General features: G+C 37.8%; 1 protein-coding gene across 1 annotated transcript; it reads right to left on the reverse strand.

The window, feature by feature from the left end:
• Positions 1–1,898: 1,898 nt before the first annotated feature.
• vps33a (VPS33A core subunit of CORVET and HOPS complexes) lies at positions 1,899–11,703 on the reverse strand. The gene is made up of 13 exons (XM_061729931.1): positions 11,562–11,703; positions 10,303–10,368; positions 10,040–10,167; positions 9,730–9,916; positions 8,188–8,304; positions 7,906–8,080; positions 7,346–7,539; positions 6,548–6,674; positions 5,390–5,457; positions 5,175–5,312; positions 4,902–5,039; positions 4,612–4,780; positions 1,899–2,578 (listed from the first exon to the last, which is right to left on the reverse strand). The coding sequence occupies exons 1-13, from the start codon at positions 11,661–11,663 to the stop codon at positions 2,385–2,387; spliced, it is 1,803 nt and encodes a 600-aa protein (XP_061585915.1). The 5' UTR covers positions 11,664–11,703; the 3' UTR covers positions 1,899–2,384.
• Positions 11,704–13,301: the final 1,598 nt, after the last annotated feature.

Genomic DNA, 13,301 nt, shown 5'->3' on the forward strand with positions numbered 1-13,301 from the left:
GGAACATGTTTAATCGCTTTCATTGTGGTAATGTTGTAACACACAGATTCAAAATGACACATTTAGACACAGTCAACAAGCACATTAAATCACGTTTCACTTCAGTGATCCTCTTTACGTTCTCTTTAGTTTTATTTTGACAAAGCACACAAAAGCGTTGAGTTCTACTGCGGAGCACAAATCAAAGGGTGCATCAAACTTGATAGAGCCTCTCATCTGTTACTGTTGCTTCCTAGGAACTGCATAGACGTTAAATCCTAAGAAAGTCTGTCTGATCAATTTGAGCTTAAAGTCCAAAAACAGGTTCATTCTTCAGTTGCTGTTTTCATTTTACTTCCCCACCATAAAGTAAGTGGTCCACCTGGCCAGGAGTAAAGCACCGAACAGCACGGTGTAGCTGTAGAGCACAAATTTGAGGATTTCCTTGAATGTCCGAAGGACACGGATCAACAAAGGTTCCACATCCAGAGGCTCCTGCTGCGTCTTCAGCCGTGGACCAGGCTGAGCCAGGGGTCCCATGTTCCCACCTCGGCCCATTTTACAAATATACACCTGTCAGATTTCAATGCAAAAAGTCAGAAAGCAGAATTGTGTTTAAGGATTATATGGATGCTAATTACAAATATATGCACAGTATTAAATAAAACTACTTGTAACAGTAAGAAAGCGCAAAGTGATTAGTAGAAGTTAAGAAAAACATTACAAATGCAGCAAGTCATTGGGATAATTGTTGCCATCCCAACTTTAGTAGCCAGTACAATATTTCTTGTTGTTTATGTGATACTTAATGTTTGTTTGGATTAGATGTGAAAGGCTCGTATAGAGGCTGAGTGAATACTCCTGTTACAAGACTGCTGAATAATTTATCTGTAAATTGCACTAAAGTGGGTTTTGTATGGATGTGCTCTGTTTGATTGTCAAACAATAAGTTGAACATCTTCTGATGGTTTTACAAAGACACCGAATTACACTAACACTGGAAAACATTTATTTGTGTTTTATATAAAGTAATACTTGTCACACTACAGAAGTCACAGCCAAGATCACATATCAACTGTAAGATTAATTATAAACTGAAGTAAATGTTAATTCAGTGCTTTGTTTCTGTCTTAAAATTACAAAAATGGTTGTTACAATGTAGTCAGTACTACACACATGTAGTAAATTCCCAAAAAGTTCAGGGTTTATGTAGTTCAAAAACATGTAAATGTTCATACCTGGATGTTGTTGAAGCAGTATTGAAACTGATCAGAAGGTGGAAACCTGTGCTTCCAGCTTTGAAGTCCAAGTTGGTGTGTGCAGTGTTGAGCGTTTCAAGCCCCCATCGCAGAGGAGGGGCCAGAAGCAACAACTGATCACAAGGATCTAAATCCCAGTTGAATTGATGTGATGTCAATTTACGTCTTCAGCACACCTGCTCCTCTAAAGAAACACAAGTCGTGGATTTTGGCGTTTCAGGATAATAATAGTTGAACTAAAGCAGGTTCTATTCTTTCTAGCCAAATCAACACTGAGGAAATTAACATTGACCCAACTAGAGTACACCAAAAATATCTGTCAGCAGGTGTCTCCCTGTGTATACAGTATCAGGCATGGAGTGAGTATTGACTGATGCAGAGATCACCCTCCCGCAGCACAGTTATCCTCTACCGGAACATGGAGCAAATGGCCTCCTAATTAAATCAGTGTCCTGCGCTGTCAAATCACAGGCTGCTGTGGGCTGAGCTCTCCAGACAGCACCGGGCCATTATCGGCTGATCAGGAAGCCTGTTACTGTGCTAATTGCTTCTTCAGAGGGCCGGACCACTGCTGACGGATACACTGCCGTCTCCATCTTTCCCAAAATTGTCCACTAAACAACATGCAGAATGGCTCATCACATGACCAGGTAATACAGGAGTGATTTCAGTTTTATTTACCCATTTTCAACACCAGCAAAAGTCACAAAATAACAAAAAAAAAGGCATGGAAAAGCTGCTATAATACAAAATGAAAGCACATATTTTATTATGTGGATGAAACCTTTAGAAACATCCCAAAGGTTTTAATGAATCCGACATGTATACAGTATCACCATTGTAAAGCAGTAGTAGGCATGTAGCAAAAGTACAATACACTATAAACTGCATATAGTAAGCAAATGTCAAGAGATCGTAAAACCATAGAGATATATTACTACAAGCTGTGAATGTTGAATATGAATGAAGATTAATATACTGTGGCTTTGTCAAAAACATAAAGATTGTTTTTCTTTTAACAGGAAAACTCCACAACACACATCAATGACACACTTGCAGTTAGTACCCTGTTGTGGACCTAAAAAGAGCAGAAGATGTTTACTGATGGATGGATGTTTGATGTGGTTGGCTGTACACGCAGGAGATTCAGTTCGTCTGTGCTTCAGGCCGGTCCATGAGAGATTTGATCCAAGTTGTGCCATTGATGAGTTTTGTAGTTGCTATAATGTACTCCATTCCGCTGTCTTCCATTTGAGAGAGGAAACGGAGGGCGGCTATTTCTGCATATGTCACTCCACCGAGGAAGAACACTAGCGTTGTCCGGCTTTCTCCCTGTTGGCCTGTAAAAGAGGAGACATATTTAAAGTAACGGTAATGGGGAAAGAAATGTGACATGGCTAAATCACTGACATGAATTATGTTAATAAAATACTTCTGATGGTAAAAAGATTTCCAAACCCTTCTGCTAAAATACTAATTTAGCTCCATTCCCTCCCCAGATGAAATGTTTCCATTATCACCTTCATAAACTACTGCACAGCATGCATGTACCAACAAATAAGCTGCCTTCTGTCCAAACTTGCAGTGCCAATTAGCTCCTTTCAAATTAAGTGTGTAATAGATTTTTTTATTTGCATATAAAACCACCAAAATTAATTGCTGAAAACTAAGGAGGAAAAAAAACTGCCTGTCATTCCCAAATCAAACAGAGCATGTTTTTAATCACTCCCTATAACACAGGCACAGAAAAAACAAACACGAGCAATGGTTCTTATGCTTTGTCAGTTCTCAGCCATCAATCTGCTGCTGTTCAGGATTTGCCTTCACTAAAACACGGCCTGTGTCTTATCTACAAATAGCAGGCAAGCCATTGTTTTTTCTTTTTTTTTGTCCGCTGCCAGTAGCAGGACGAACAGCAGGCACAGCCCCACGAAGCAGGATTGATGTCTCAGCGTGTTGACTTCAGGTTAAACTCCGTTTTTCCAGGGTCACAACAGCAATTTTGGAGTGTTGTATTGTTTCAGTAACATTTGCTGAACCTGAGCAGCTTATATTCAAGATAAAAGAGCATGTGAAAGCACCACATTCAAACCAAGAAGAGTCAAAAAAGGAGAAAAAAAATTAAAGAGAGACGCACTTTTGAGTCTGACTTTTTTTTTTCCCAAAAACTATTCTCAAGAATCAGCACATATCACGTTTTTAATTTTTCCCCTATAACTGCTTGGCGCAGTATTGGGTTTTGACTCATTAGGCTTATTTTGGTACCAGCGTCTACCTACAGTATTGAATTGTTTGCAGGCTCGGGGTTAATTTTCAAGCCCGTGCTGACCACTAACTCGTGTATAACATTTTTTTTTGGTTTAAGAGGCGAGCATTTATTTGAGTGTCGAATGTGACTACCAATTCAACAAATCCAACCTAGTCCAGACATGGATTAGAGTAAAATGATCCAGGCTCCTCATCTTTATCTCCTCCCAACTTCATATCTTGCTGCATTTGCTGTACCTTGGAAGTAGGTCATGCTAAGCTGTAACACGGGTAAGGCACATCTTTTGTAAAGAGGGTGGAGTGGAGTTGAGATGCTGACTTTTAGGGAGTGGAGTTTGTTTTATTTTAAAGATTAAATACATACAATAAAATTAAATAAATTCCAACCTTAAAACCAGCTGCTATGAACAGTGGTGTAAAGACATGATTTAAAAGGGTGTCTCTGTGCTGCGTTTCTGTGGTGTTTTGACCAAATCATTTCACAGACATTTGATTAGGACCTTAGGAAGTTTTGGAAATAAAAAGGCATTATATGTCCCCTCCACAATAATAATTAAAGCACCTGGACAATTCAAAAGTTTAGCAGTTTGGATGCAGCAGAAAATGAACGTGCATCAAAATGTGTAGAAGGAAGAGAAAAACCATTTTTAATGTTGTTGTTAATTGATGCAAAGGTCATTTAAAATAACCAGGTAAAGTAAATACAGCTAAAACTCTGCTACATCTCAAAAGAATAAACCTGTAAAAACATCAACTGAATAAAATACACATCTGCATTTGTGGGTGGATTTGCTTGTTCCTTAATAACTGCTCATTAAAACTGATAAAATAATTGATTTGTAAATTACTGACACTCTTTGGTAGCTTTCTTTTTTGGTTTAAGCTGCTTTCGGTCTTTATTTTTAATTCTTCATAATAGTTTCAAATTACTGTTTGCTGTTGAAGTATACAGCTCTAGATCCACATTTTTGATTGATCATGTAGTGCCACCATTGCTGTTGTTGCTTGATCTAAAGTCTTTTGGCTGTGAGAGATAACTGAAAGATATCCTGAATGTGATGTTCCAGCTTCATACCACCACCATCCAGTTTGCATTAAACCTCACGTTTCTTATGAAGTCCAGATGGAAGTTGTTGTCTCTCCTCAAAGTGAGGGCCTGGAAGCATCTTCAACACCTCTTCGATGCTACGCCACCCAGGCCTCGCCAACACCTGGGTCAGTCGGATGCTGAGTGGAGCGTAGCCGCTGTACACATACGAGATGTCGTTGGGATTCTGGGGAAATCAAGGAATAAAAAAAAATAAAAAAAAAATTCACATGATAAGATTCAAGGCTTGCCCTCAAAAACTGCAGGAGTTTAATTTTCAAAGATCTCTTCTCATTTAAGTCTCATACCTGCTCATTGGCATCCTCCATCCACAGTTTAAGGGTTTTCCTAATAGTGGGGTAGTTATTCCTTGAGCTTGACTGTAGCTTCAAAAGACCCGCCTTCTCCAGGTTGTTCAATGTTAGTATGTGTTCATATCCATAGGTCTTAAAAGATATATGAAAAGGATGTTTAAAATATACATATTAGTTCCCAATCACTTTTTATTTTTCTTTCAGTACAAGTGAATCAAGCTTGTAAAAATAACAGTACACAGCAAATGAGCATCACTTCTGCTCTACCTGGAGTATCTCTCTCTTGTAGTAGTCCAACACTTTCTGCTTTAGGCCACTGTTGCAGACTGACTGCATACACACCAAACGTAGAATCTTGATCAGTGGATCCTTCTGGGCAATGGCGTCTTCTATGTATGTATTCACCTGTTTAATGATGATATAGTAGGGTTTACCTGAGACCGTTTACTGCAGCAATCCATAACTCACAAGATGCAAAATACCTTGTCTGTGTCGACACCCGTCATGAACTCCTGCTCCACTGTTAGGTTATCAAAGAAGGCCTCAGATGCTGAAAATGGACAAATTAGATTTTAACCACACTGTAGCAAAAATAGATGACACATTCAATTGAAATAGGAAAAAATTATATTCAGTTCATGTGTACGGTTTTATATATTGTGGCAAAATTAGAGCAATAAAAAAATAACATAAAAACCCTTATCTGGACCACTCCAAATCATACAATTTTGTAATTATAATCTCAAATGAACAATATGTAACTATATTGTGTTATTTTTTTAATAAGAACTAATAAAAAGTGCAGAAAAACTAAAAACACCCAACAATTAAACTTTTTGCAGGACAAAATCGTTTTCTGTATGACAATATTCGTCTCTCACCCTTTTCTACGAATTATGACCTGTATCATTTTTATTTGATTAAATTCTGCCGTTTCTGGTCTTAATTGCAATTAATTCAGTCTCTATTTATGACTCATTGTGTTGACTGATAACAGAAACCAAAAACATGCACATAAGAATCACTTTATATAGGATTAATAATAAAATGCAGAACGAGAGCAAACATGGATGAGAAGAAATCAGATTTTAACTAATGAAACTGCTCGAGAGCAGATAGAACGCTGATACTCATTTTAATTCTCTTCAGTTTAATAATTTAAAACTAAATTATTTAGTTTTTTATTAACATCCAAAGGGCAAGTGCTATTACTGATGTTGCAATAGTTCATATCCAGTAAGATGTATACTGTTTTATTGCCATTTTGTCTGAAAATACAGAGAAATAACTTTTTGGGCATTTTATGAGGTTTTATTTGCCTAATGTTAAGACCTGCTAAAGATATTATTTATTTTGTTAACAATATGATAAGCAAAATGTTAGAGCACCAAGATGGTGTACTGAACTTTTCAAACTAGTGTATCAAGCTTTTTATGCAAATATTTATACCTGATGCAACATACCTGTATTAGAATTGTTTTGTTATAATTTGTATTATATAAAAGGTAAATCACACTGAGTTAATGGATAATGATAGTTTTTTTTCTTTTTCACAAGCAGATTCACACAAAATTGCATGCAAGGTGTGTATAGAGACAACAAATCAAATACACTTTAAGGGCAACTTATAATCTACATACTGGTTATGTCTTTAATCAGCTCAGCGATAGAAGTGTGGTTTGCCAGTGAGCTTCGGGCTGCCTGCATGTGTGGAAGCTGGGACACAAACTGTTTTATTTCTCCCACAGTTTTAGCATTGTGGCGCTCCTGAAAAACAGAACCAATTGGTCACTTTAGTTGACTTGGTTAAAAAAGCTAATATAAGAAACTAATACAACAACAACAACAAAAAAATCAATGAAAATGTTATAAACATTGCACATCGCTTGAAGTCCACCAAAGACAGGCAGCTAAAGGCTTATCTACTTAAGTAAGTGTGGTGGAAATATTAATAAAATGTTCAGATTTATCAAAAAGACCACTCATAACAGATCTGAAGTCTATCTAAATAAATAAATAAATAAAATCCTTTAAACTGAATGAATGAATGTTCCTGGAAACCTTTTTCTAGGAAGGAGCTTTGTCCTTAATACTCAAAAATAAAGTGATGTTTAACATTGTGATGAATATACCCAGTGGAAAGCAGTTATTTCTTCTGTCTTGTTCAGCATTCTGCTTGAAGAAATAGTAGTTTATCTTATCTGTCAGTGTTATCACTTTATTAACCCGTAACATATTTATGTTGTGACCATTGCCTTAGAATACAACAGGAATTAGAATAACATAAGATCAGCAGTGAGGTCTAGACGCAATCCACTCTGACTCATGGAAATCCTCAGGCATTATAACCACATTCAGAAATGTTTGTGAAGGTGATGGGATATTATACCAGAATCATGGCTCAACAGAAACAATGGCAAAGTTGAAACAAGACCAACCTCAAAGGCAGCAGATATGATTTTGGCCTTTTTGCTGAGAGCTGCACCAACAGCATTGAAATTTTTGTCCCGGATCTCTGCATACAATTCCTCTGCTGAGTTTAGCTGCAACTTTTTGGGCTCTGTGGGCAAATCTTTACTCGCTTCACCTTGTTTCTTCTGTGCAAACTTCTCAGGAGGTAGTTTGACATAGCCTGTAAGGCAGATAAAATAAAAGGCAGGGTTTTTGTTTTTTGTTTGTTTGTTGTTGTTTTTTTAAACACAAAGGACTAAATATATAAGATTAACTGATCTATGATACAAACATTCTCAGCCCCTAGAAAAATCACATGGAAATGCTGCAGCAGTACATCCTAAGATGGACCACTGGACTACGACTGTCAAAAAATAAATTACTCGTCACTCTGAGATTCCAATGATCAACATATAGCTAACTGATGTACACAAAATACATAAAGTAAAAATGTACGCTTTTATAAGACAAAAAGGTTCCAAAACTAAAAACAGCAGAGAAAAGTAAGATATCAGACATAGTAACTTAAAAAAAGCAGTATTCTGACCATTAGTTATTCCATAGATCTCGTCAATGAGACCCTCATAGGTGAGCTGTGTGGCCAGAGGAGTGAGCATGTCAACATTACGGTCCAGGAGGAGAAGAGTATCAAACACTGGCAGAATCTGATTCTGAGTGCCGGCGAACTCCCTCTTCATCCGCAGCATCATGTTGGCAACATGCTGAGAATCAGCAGAGAAGTTTTTATTATGAGAACAAACCCACTCAGATTCTGCACATGTGTAATCGAGTGTTTCAACACGATATAGATCAGTTACAAAAGACTCACCCGTGCACAGTCTCCTTTCCCGTATATCTGTGGAATGGTACCATAAAGTGCTTGTAAGGTCATGAGGCCTTTTGCTGTGTGATACAGGCTTGTTTGGTCATTTTCCAGGTAGCACTCCTGAAAAAGAAAAGACAATCATAATTGTGTTATTATACTATACTGTTTGAATTAATTCTAGTTTGAAATGCAAATGAAATGCAAAAGGGTGACTCCTTTTAGAGCTGCAGAGGGGGTGTTAAAGCTCACTCAGCAAAACATTAACAATGTATAACATTAATCACTGCATTACAGTTCAATGTTCTGGTTAGAGAAAGGTTGTGATATTCATGCCAGTTTGATGGATCAAATCCCCCTAAACACTGTTTCAGACCAAGCACACAGGTCGTCTCAGCACACCACAAAACCTCAGGAAGAAACAAGAATAAAACCAAAATTTTATACACTGAGCCCCAATTTTATAAATCACATGGACAGAACAAAAAAAATAGAACCAGTGCCAACACTGTGGCACCAGACTCCACAGGACATCCACAAAGATCAGCCTCCTTAACCTCTGGGTTAAGGAGGCTGACACCACCTCCACCTTTAAAACTAAACTTAAAACATTTCTGTTTAGTAAAGCCTATAGTTAGTGTTTAGTAAACCTCTAGCTGGTGTTGGTAAATCTCTAGGTAGTGTAAACTTTAGTGTGTCAGAGTCGCTCCTGTAGTTTCTTGTGCTGGCCCCCCCTTCTCCTCCCTTTTCTCTCTTTTGTCCATGTTGCAGCATCCTTTGCCGGACACCGGAACCTGCAGGTGGTCGTGGGTGGCTTGTAGCTTGCATTACGGAGCACAAGTCTTTCCCTGACCCTGCACCCCAAACTGGGACTTGCTGATTGGGCCGGAGCTTCGGGAGCTGCATGCTGGCCTGCGGTCCCCACCCCTGGTCATCCCGTTGCTGGCCCCCCCTTCTCCTCCCTTTTCTCTCTTTTGTCCTGCAGGTGGTCGTGGGTGGCTTGTAGCTTGCATTACGGAGCACAAGTCTTTCCCCGACCCTGCACCCCAACCTGGGACTTGCTGATTGGGCCGGAGCTTCGGGAGCTGCGTGCTGGCCTGCGGTCCCCACCCCTGGTCATCCCGTTGCTGCTTCCACCTGCCTGCTGTGCTGTTGCCGTCCCTGACCCACCAGTCTGGCCCTCGGTAGGAGGGTCCCCCCTTATGAGCCTGGTCCTGCTCAAGGTTTCTTCCCTCCTAAAGGGGAGTTTTTCCTTGCCACTGTTTGGCTTAAGGTTTTTCTCCCACTAGGGGAGTTTTTACCTGCCATTGTTTATGTAATATCTGCTCGGGGGTCATGTTCTGGGTATGGGTCTCTGGAAAGCGTCTAGAGACAACTCTGTTGTATTAGACGCTATATAAATAAAATTTAATTGAATTGAATTTGTCCGTGACTTGAATCGGTCACATATATTGTGTTGGCACAAGGTAGATCTACCCAACTTTAGGCAGGTGGCTCTAACGTTGAGGCTGATTAGCCTGCACAGATGTAGTGTAAGTATGAACTCACCCTGAAAGCAGTCTCATACTCCATGGAAAGCAGGTCACCATCAAAAGGAATCAGGTCAAGGATGTATTCATCAATGTTGATGAAAGAGCCCAGCACACCTTGTTCTTTTAGCCGCTGTTCACACAGCATGCTCCGCCGAGGCACAAACAAAATGTGGAATTCTCGTGATGAATGAAGTTTATCCTCACTAAAAAGGTGTACAATACAGCACAAACATTTCACTTACTAATCGACATAAACACAAGAACGAGTGAACAACTCACATCACCGTTTAAACTGTGAGGTATTAGGATAATACACATATACGCACTTGAATACATTCTCAGCAATGATGTCCATAAGCTCCAGTCTGGGACGGACAAAGAAGATAACGTTTTTGACATCAGCAGAGGGGACCCTGCCACTCTTGAGGGTAAACATCTTTTCCACTTCATGTTCCTAAAATGCAATGTAGTAATCGTGCAACACAAGTAATTAAAGGCAATAGTTAATATTAAAAAAGTCTAAGCAACATAATGTGCACTGCTTAGTTTTCTATAACCATTTTGCACAAAACAAAACAAAACAACCTACCTTCAACAGAGAGTACTGAGCTATCAGCCCAAAGGGTCCTGTCAGATATTCATCCCAAACTATGGCCTACAGAGTAACAGCACATATCAGATATACGTATGGGAAAAACTAAAACTATACAGAAATGTTGAGTCACTATCAGCGTACGCTTTCTAAAATTAACTCATTTATTTTTATTTTTTATTTATTTATTTATTTATTTCGTGCATGGTAGTGCATAGTTTGACAATATTACAGTAGTACATTTGTACACTTCAATCTACACACCCATGACCGAAAAGGAGCAGGATGAAGACAAGTCTTATTTTACCTGCCCCTTATTCAATACCAAAACAAAAAGAACAGTCCATGTAACCAATATTTACAATAAAATATACACTTAAATAGAAACCAACCACATATATCAATAGTACTGTTTAAGTCCCAGCCTATTCATGATCATATAACTTAAATATTTTATCTTTATACATTTTTTTGAACCTAAGTAAATGTGTACATTCCTTTAAATCATTCTGTGAGAGTTCCACAGTTTTACTCCCACAACTGATGTACACATCTGCTTGAAAGTGGTCCTTGCATACAGATGTTTGAAATTATATTTCCTTCTATGATCTATAACTTCTGGATTCGAAAAAACAAACAACTGCTGTAGATTACTTGGTAATACTTTTCTTTTTGCCCTATGCATAACTAATAATGTCTGTAACTCAACTATTTCTTTAAATTTAATAAGTCCTAAATTAATAAATAATCTGTTGGTGTGTTCTCTGTAATTTGCTTTATGAATGATCCTCACCTCTCTTTTCTGCTGGATAAACAATGGATGTACATTGCTAGTATGTGTTGCCCCAGACTTCCACACAGTAATTATTGAGATAAGGTAAAATCAGTGAACAAGATAAGATTCGCAATGCCTTATAATCTAGTACATATTTTGCTTTGTTCAGAACAAAAATACTCTTGGAAATCTTTTTTTTTAAACATGTGATATATGAGCTTTCCATGCCAATTTGTCATCCAGTACAACACCCAAAAATCTAAGTTCACTTACTCTAAACTACTATTTACAGAGGGTAGGCATGCATTTAACTTTTTAAAGGATTACCTGCTTGAAAGAAACAAGAATACCTCAACAAAAACACTTTGGCTGTGTTGACACAGCTGACATGTTCTGCTGAGGAGACTAGATGGACGATGGTATGTAGCATTTCAATCGCTTCTTTTTCGACTTTATGGAGGTGTGCACTTTGCTTTCTTACCTTGCTTCCTGCGCATTTGTCCAAAAACTCTCGAAGCTCTCTTCGTGCTGCTTCTCTCAATATATTTAAATTGACTCTGCCATACGACAGATGAGCAGCCATCTTTCCGTACTAGCGACACATCAAATCAGGTGACTTCAGCGGCTGCTCTCGATCACGTGACCAAAGATACTTCCGTAACAAGATAATTCACAGCATGGCGGATATGTGGAAAAATGTACAAACGCCCAATACAAATTAAATTCTGTAGTAGGACTACAGGTTCAGTTATCATAGTAAAACAAATATCCATCGAATTACAGTATAGTATAAAGTACATTTATATTGACAACCTAAGCAGTGTAATAGCTTTTATTTTGCCCAGCAGGGTACGCTTACGGATACAAATAATGAAGTACGATGGGTAAACTATCTTGCTCCACCAGTAGTCTTTTCTTGTGTAAGGATCATGCGGCACATCAAGTAGACAGGGTCAATTTTCACAAAATCAGAACCCCGAAGGCATTTTGCGAATATTTATAACTGACAACATTTCTAGGGGTATTAAGGGGTGCTGGATCCAAATCTGCTGTATATGAAGCTCAAAAATGTCCCAAAATTCCTCAAAATTGAGAAATCCAACATGGGCCACTGCCAGGCTAAAATCTATTTTTCAGTATATCTTTTTGACTAAACAAGGTACAAACATGAATTAAATTTACTTTTGTAAGTTTTCCTACATGGGCAATTCGATGCCATATTCAGAATTGAGATGTAATGTGAAGAAACTGCTTAGATATTGCAAAAAAAGTAGTTTTTAACTATTAATAATTACTCAGTTATTATTATTGTTATTAGGCAACTTTTACTTACTTTGTATTTTGTTTTGAGGTCAAATGTACAAACAAATGTACAAAAAGTTACGAACTTGAATGAAATGTTCACAGGTTTTCACACATGGGAATTTAACACCCTGTCCTGATTTAGATCAAGTGTCAATAATCAGCACAAGTATAGAGAAAAAGGTGGTCATTAGTGATAAAGAGGTTGTCATGTAGGAAAACTTGCAAAAGTACATCTAATTCATGTTTGTACCTTGTTTAGTCAAAAAGATATACTGAAAAATAGATTTCAGCCTGGCGGCCATGTTGGATTTCTCAATTTTGAGGCATTTTGGGACATTTTTGAGCTTCATATACAGCAGATTTGGATTCAGCACCCCTTAATACCCCTAGAAATGTTATATATTGTAAATATTCACAAAATGCCTTCAGCACTTTAAATAAGCACATTTTCAGAAATTCTGCCTAGACTAAAGACCATGACAAGTGAAACAAGGCCTCATATGTTTGTAAAAACACATTATTCCAAAGATTGTGTATACTATAGCAATGCTTATCATGGTACAATGAATAAAATTATAAATGCAAAAGCAAAACGGTGCCCTTCCCCCTGTTTGTGATGCTATAAATACTTAATCCGTTAGATGGCGCAGTGTATCCACTGTAGGAACCTGCCTTTTGTTTAATACGAAACTGTGCGCTCGTCATCGAAGCACTCGTAGTAGAATTTCTGTGGTCATTTCTGCATTATTAGATCATTTTTCACCGAAGTAAATAACAATAATAATAATGATTATTAAAAAAAACTACAAACATAAAAATAAAATGAGATAATAAAAAATACTGCCAAAATTACGAGAAAGAAAAAAGGTAAGTGTCAGCACATGTCATGAAGGCAGAATGAAGAGCTTTAAGAAAT

This window comes from Cololabis saira, chromosome 9, assembly GCF_033807715.1.
Source record: "Cololabis saira isolate AMF1-May2022 chromosome 9, fColSai1.1, whole genome shotgun sequence".
NCBI lineage: Eukaryota > Metazoa > Chordata > Actinopteri > Beloniformes > Belonidae > Cololabis > Cololabis saira.

Bases quoted from the DNA above. Each gene is read 5' to 3' on its own strand.
- vps33a (XM_061729931.1), bottom strand. From the start codon at position 11,663: ATGGCTGCTCATCTGTCGTATGGCAGAGTCAATTTAAATATATTGAGA. The intron at 6,675-7,345 runs GTTGGTCTTGTT...TCTGTTTTTCAG, and splicing joins TCATATCTGCTGCCTTTGAG to GAGCGCCACAATGCTAAAAC. The intron at 2,579-4,611 runs GTGAGGTTTAAT...CCTCTTTTACAG, and splicing joins ATCTGGACTTCATAAGAAAC to GCCAACAGGGAGAAAGCCGG.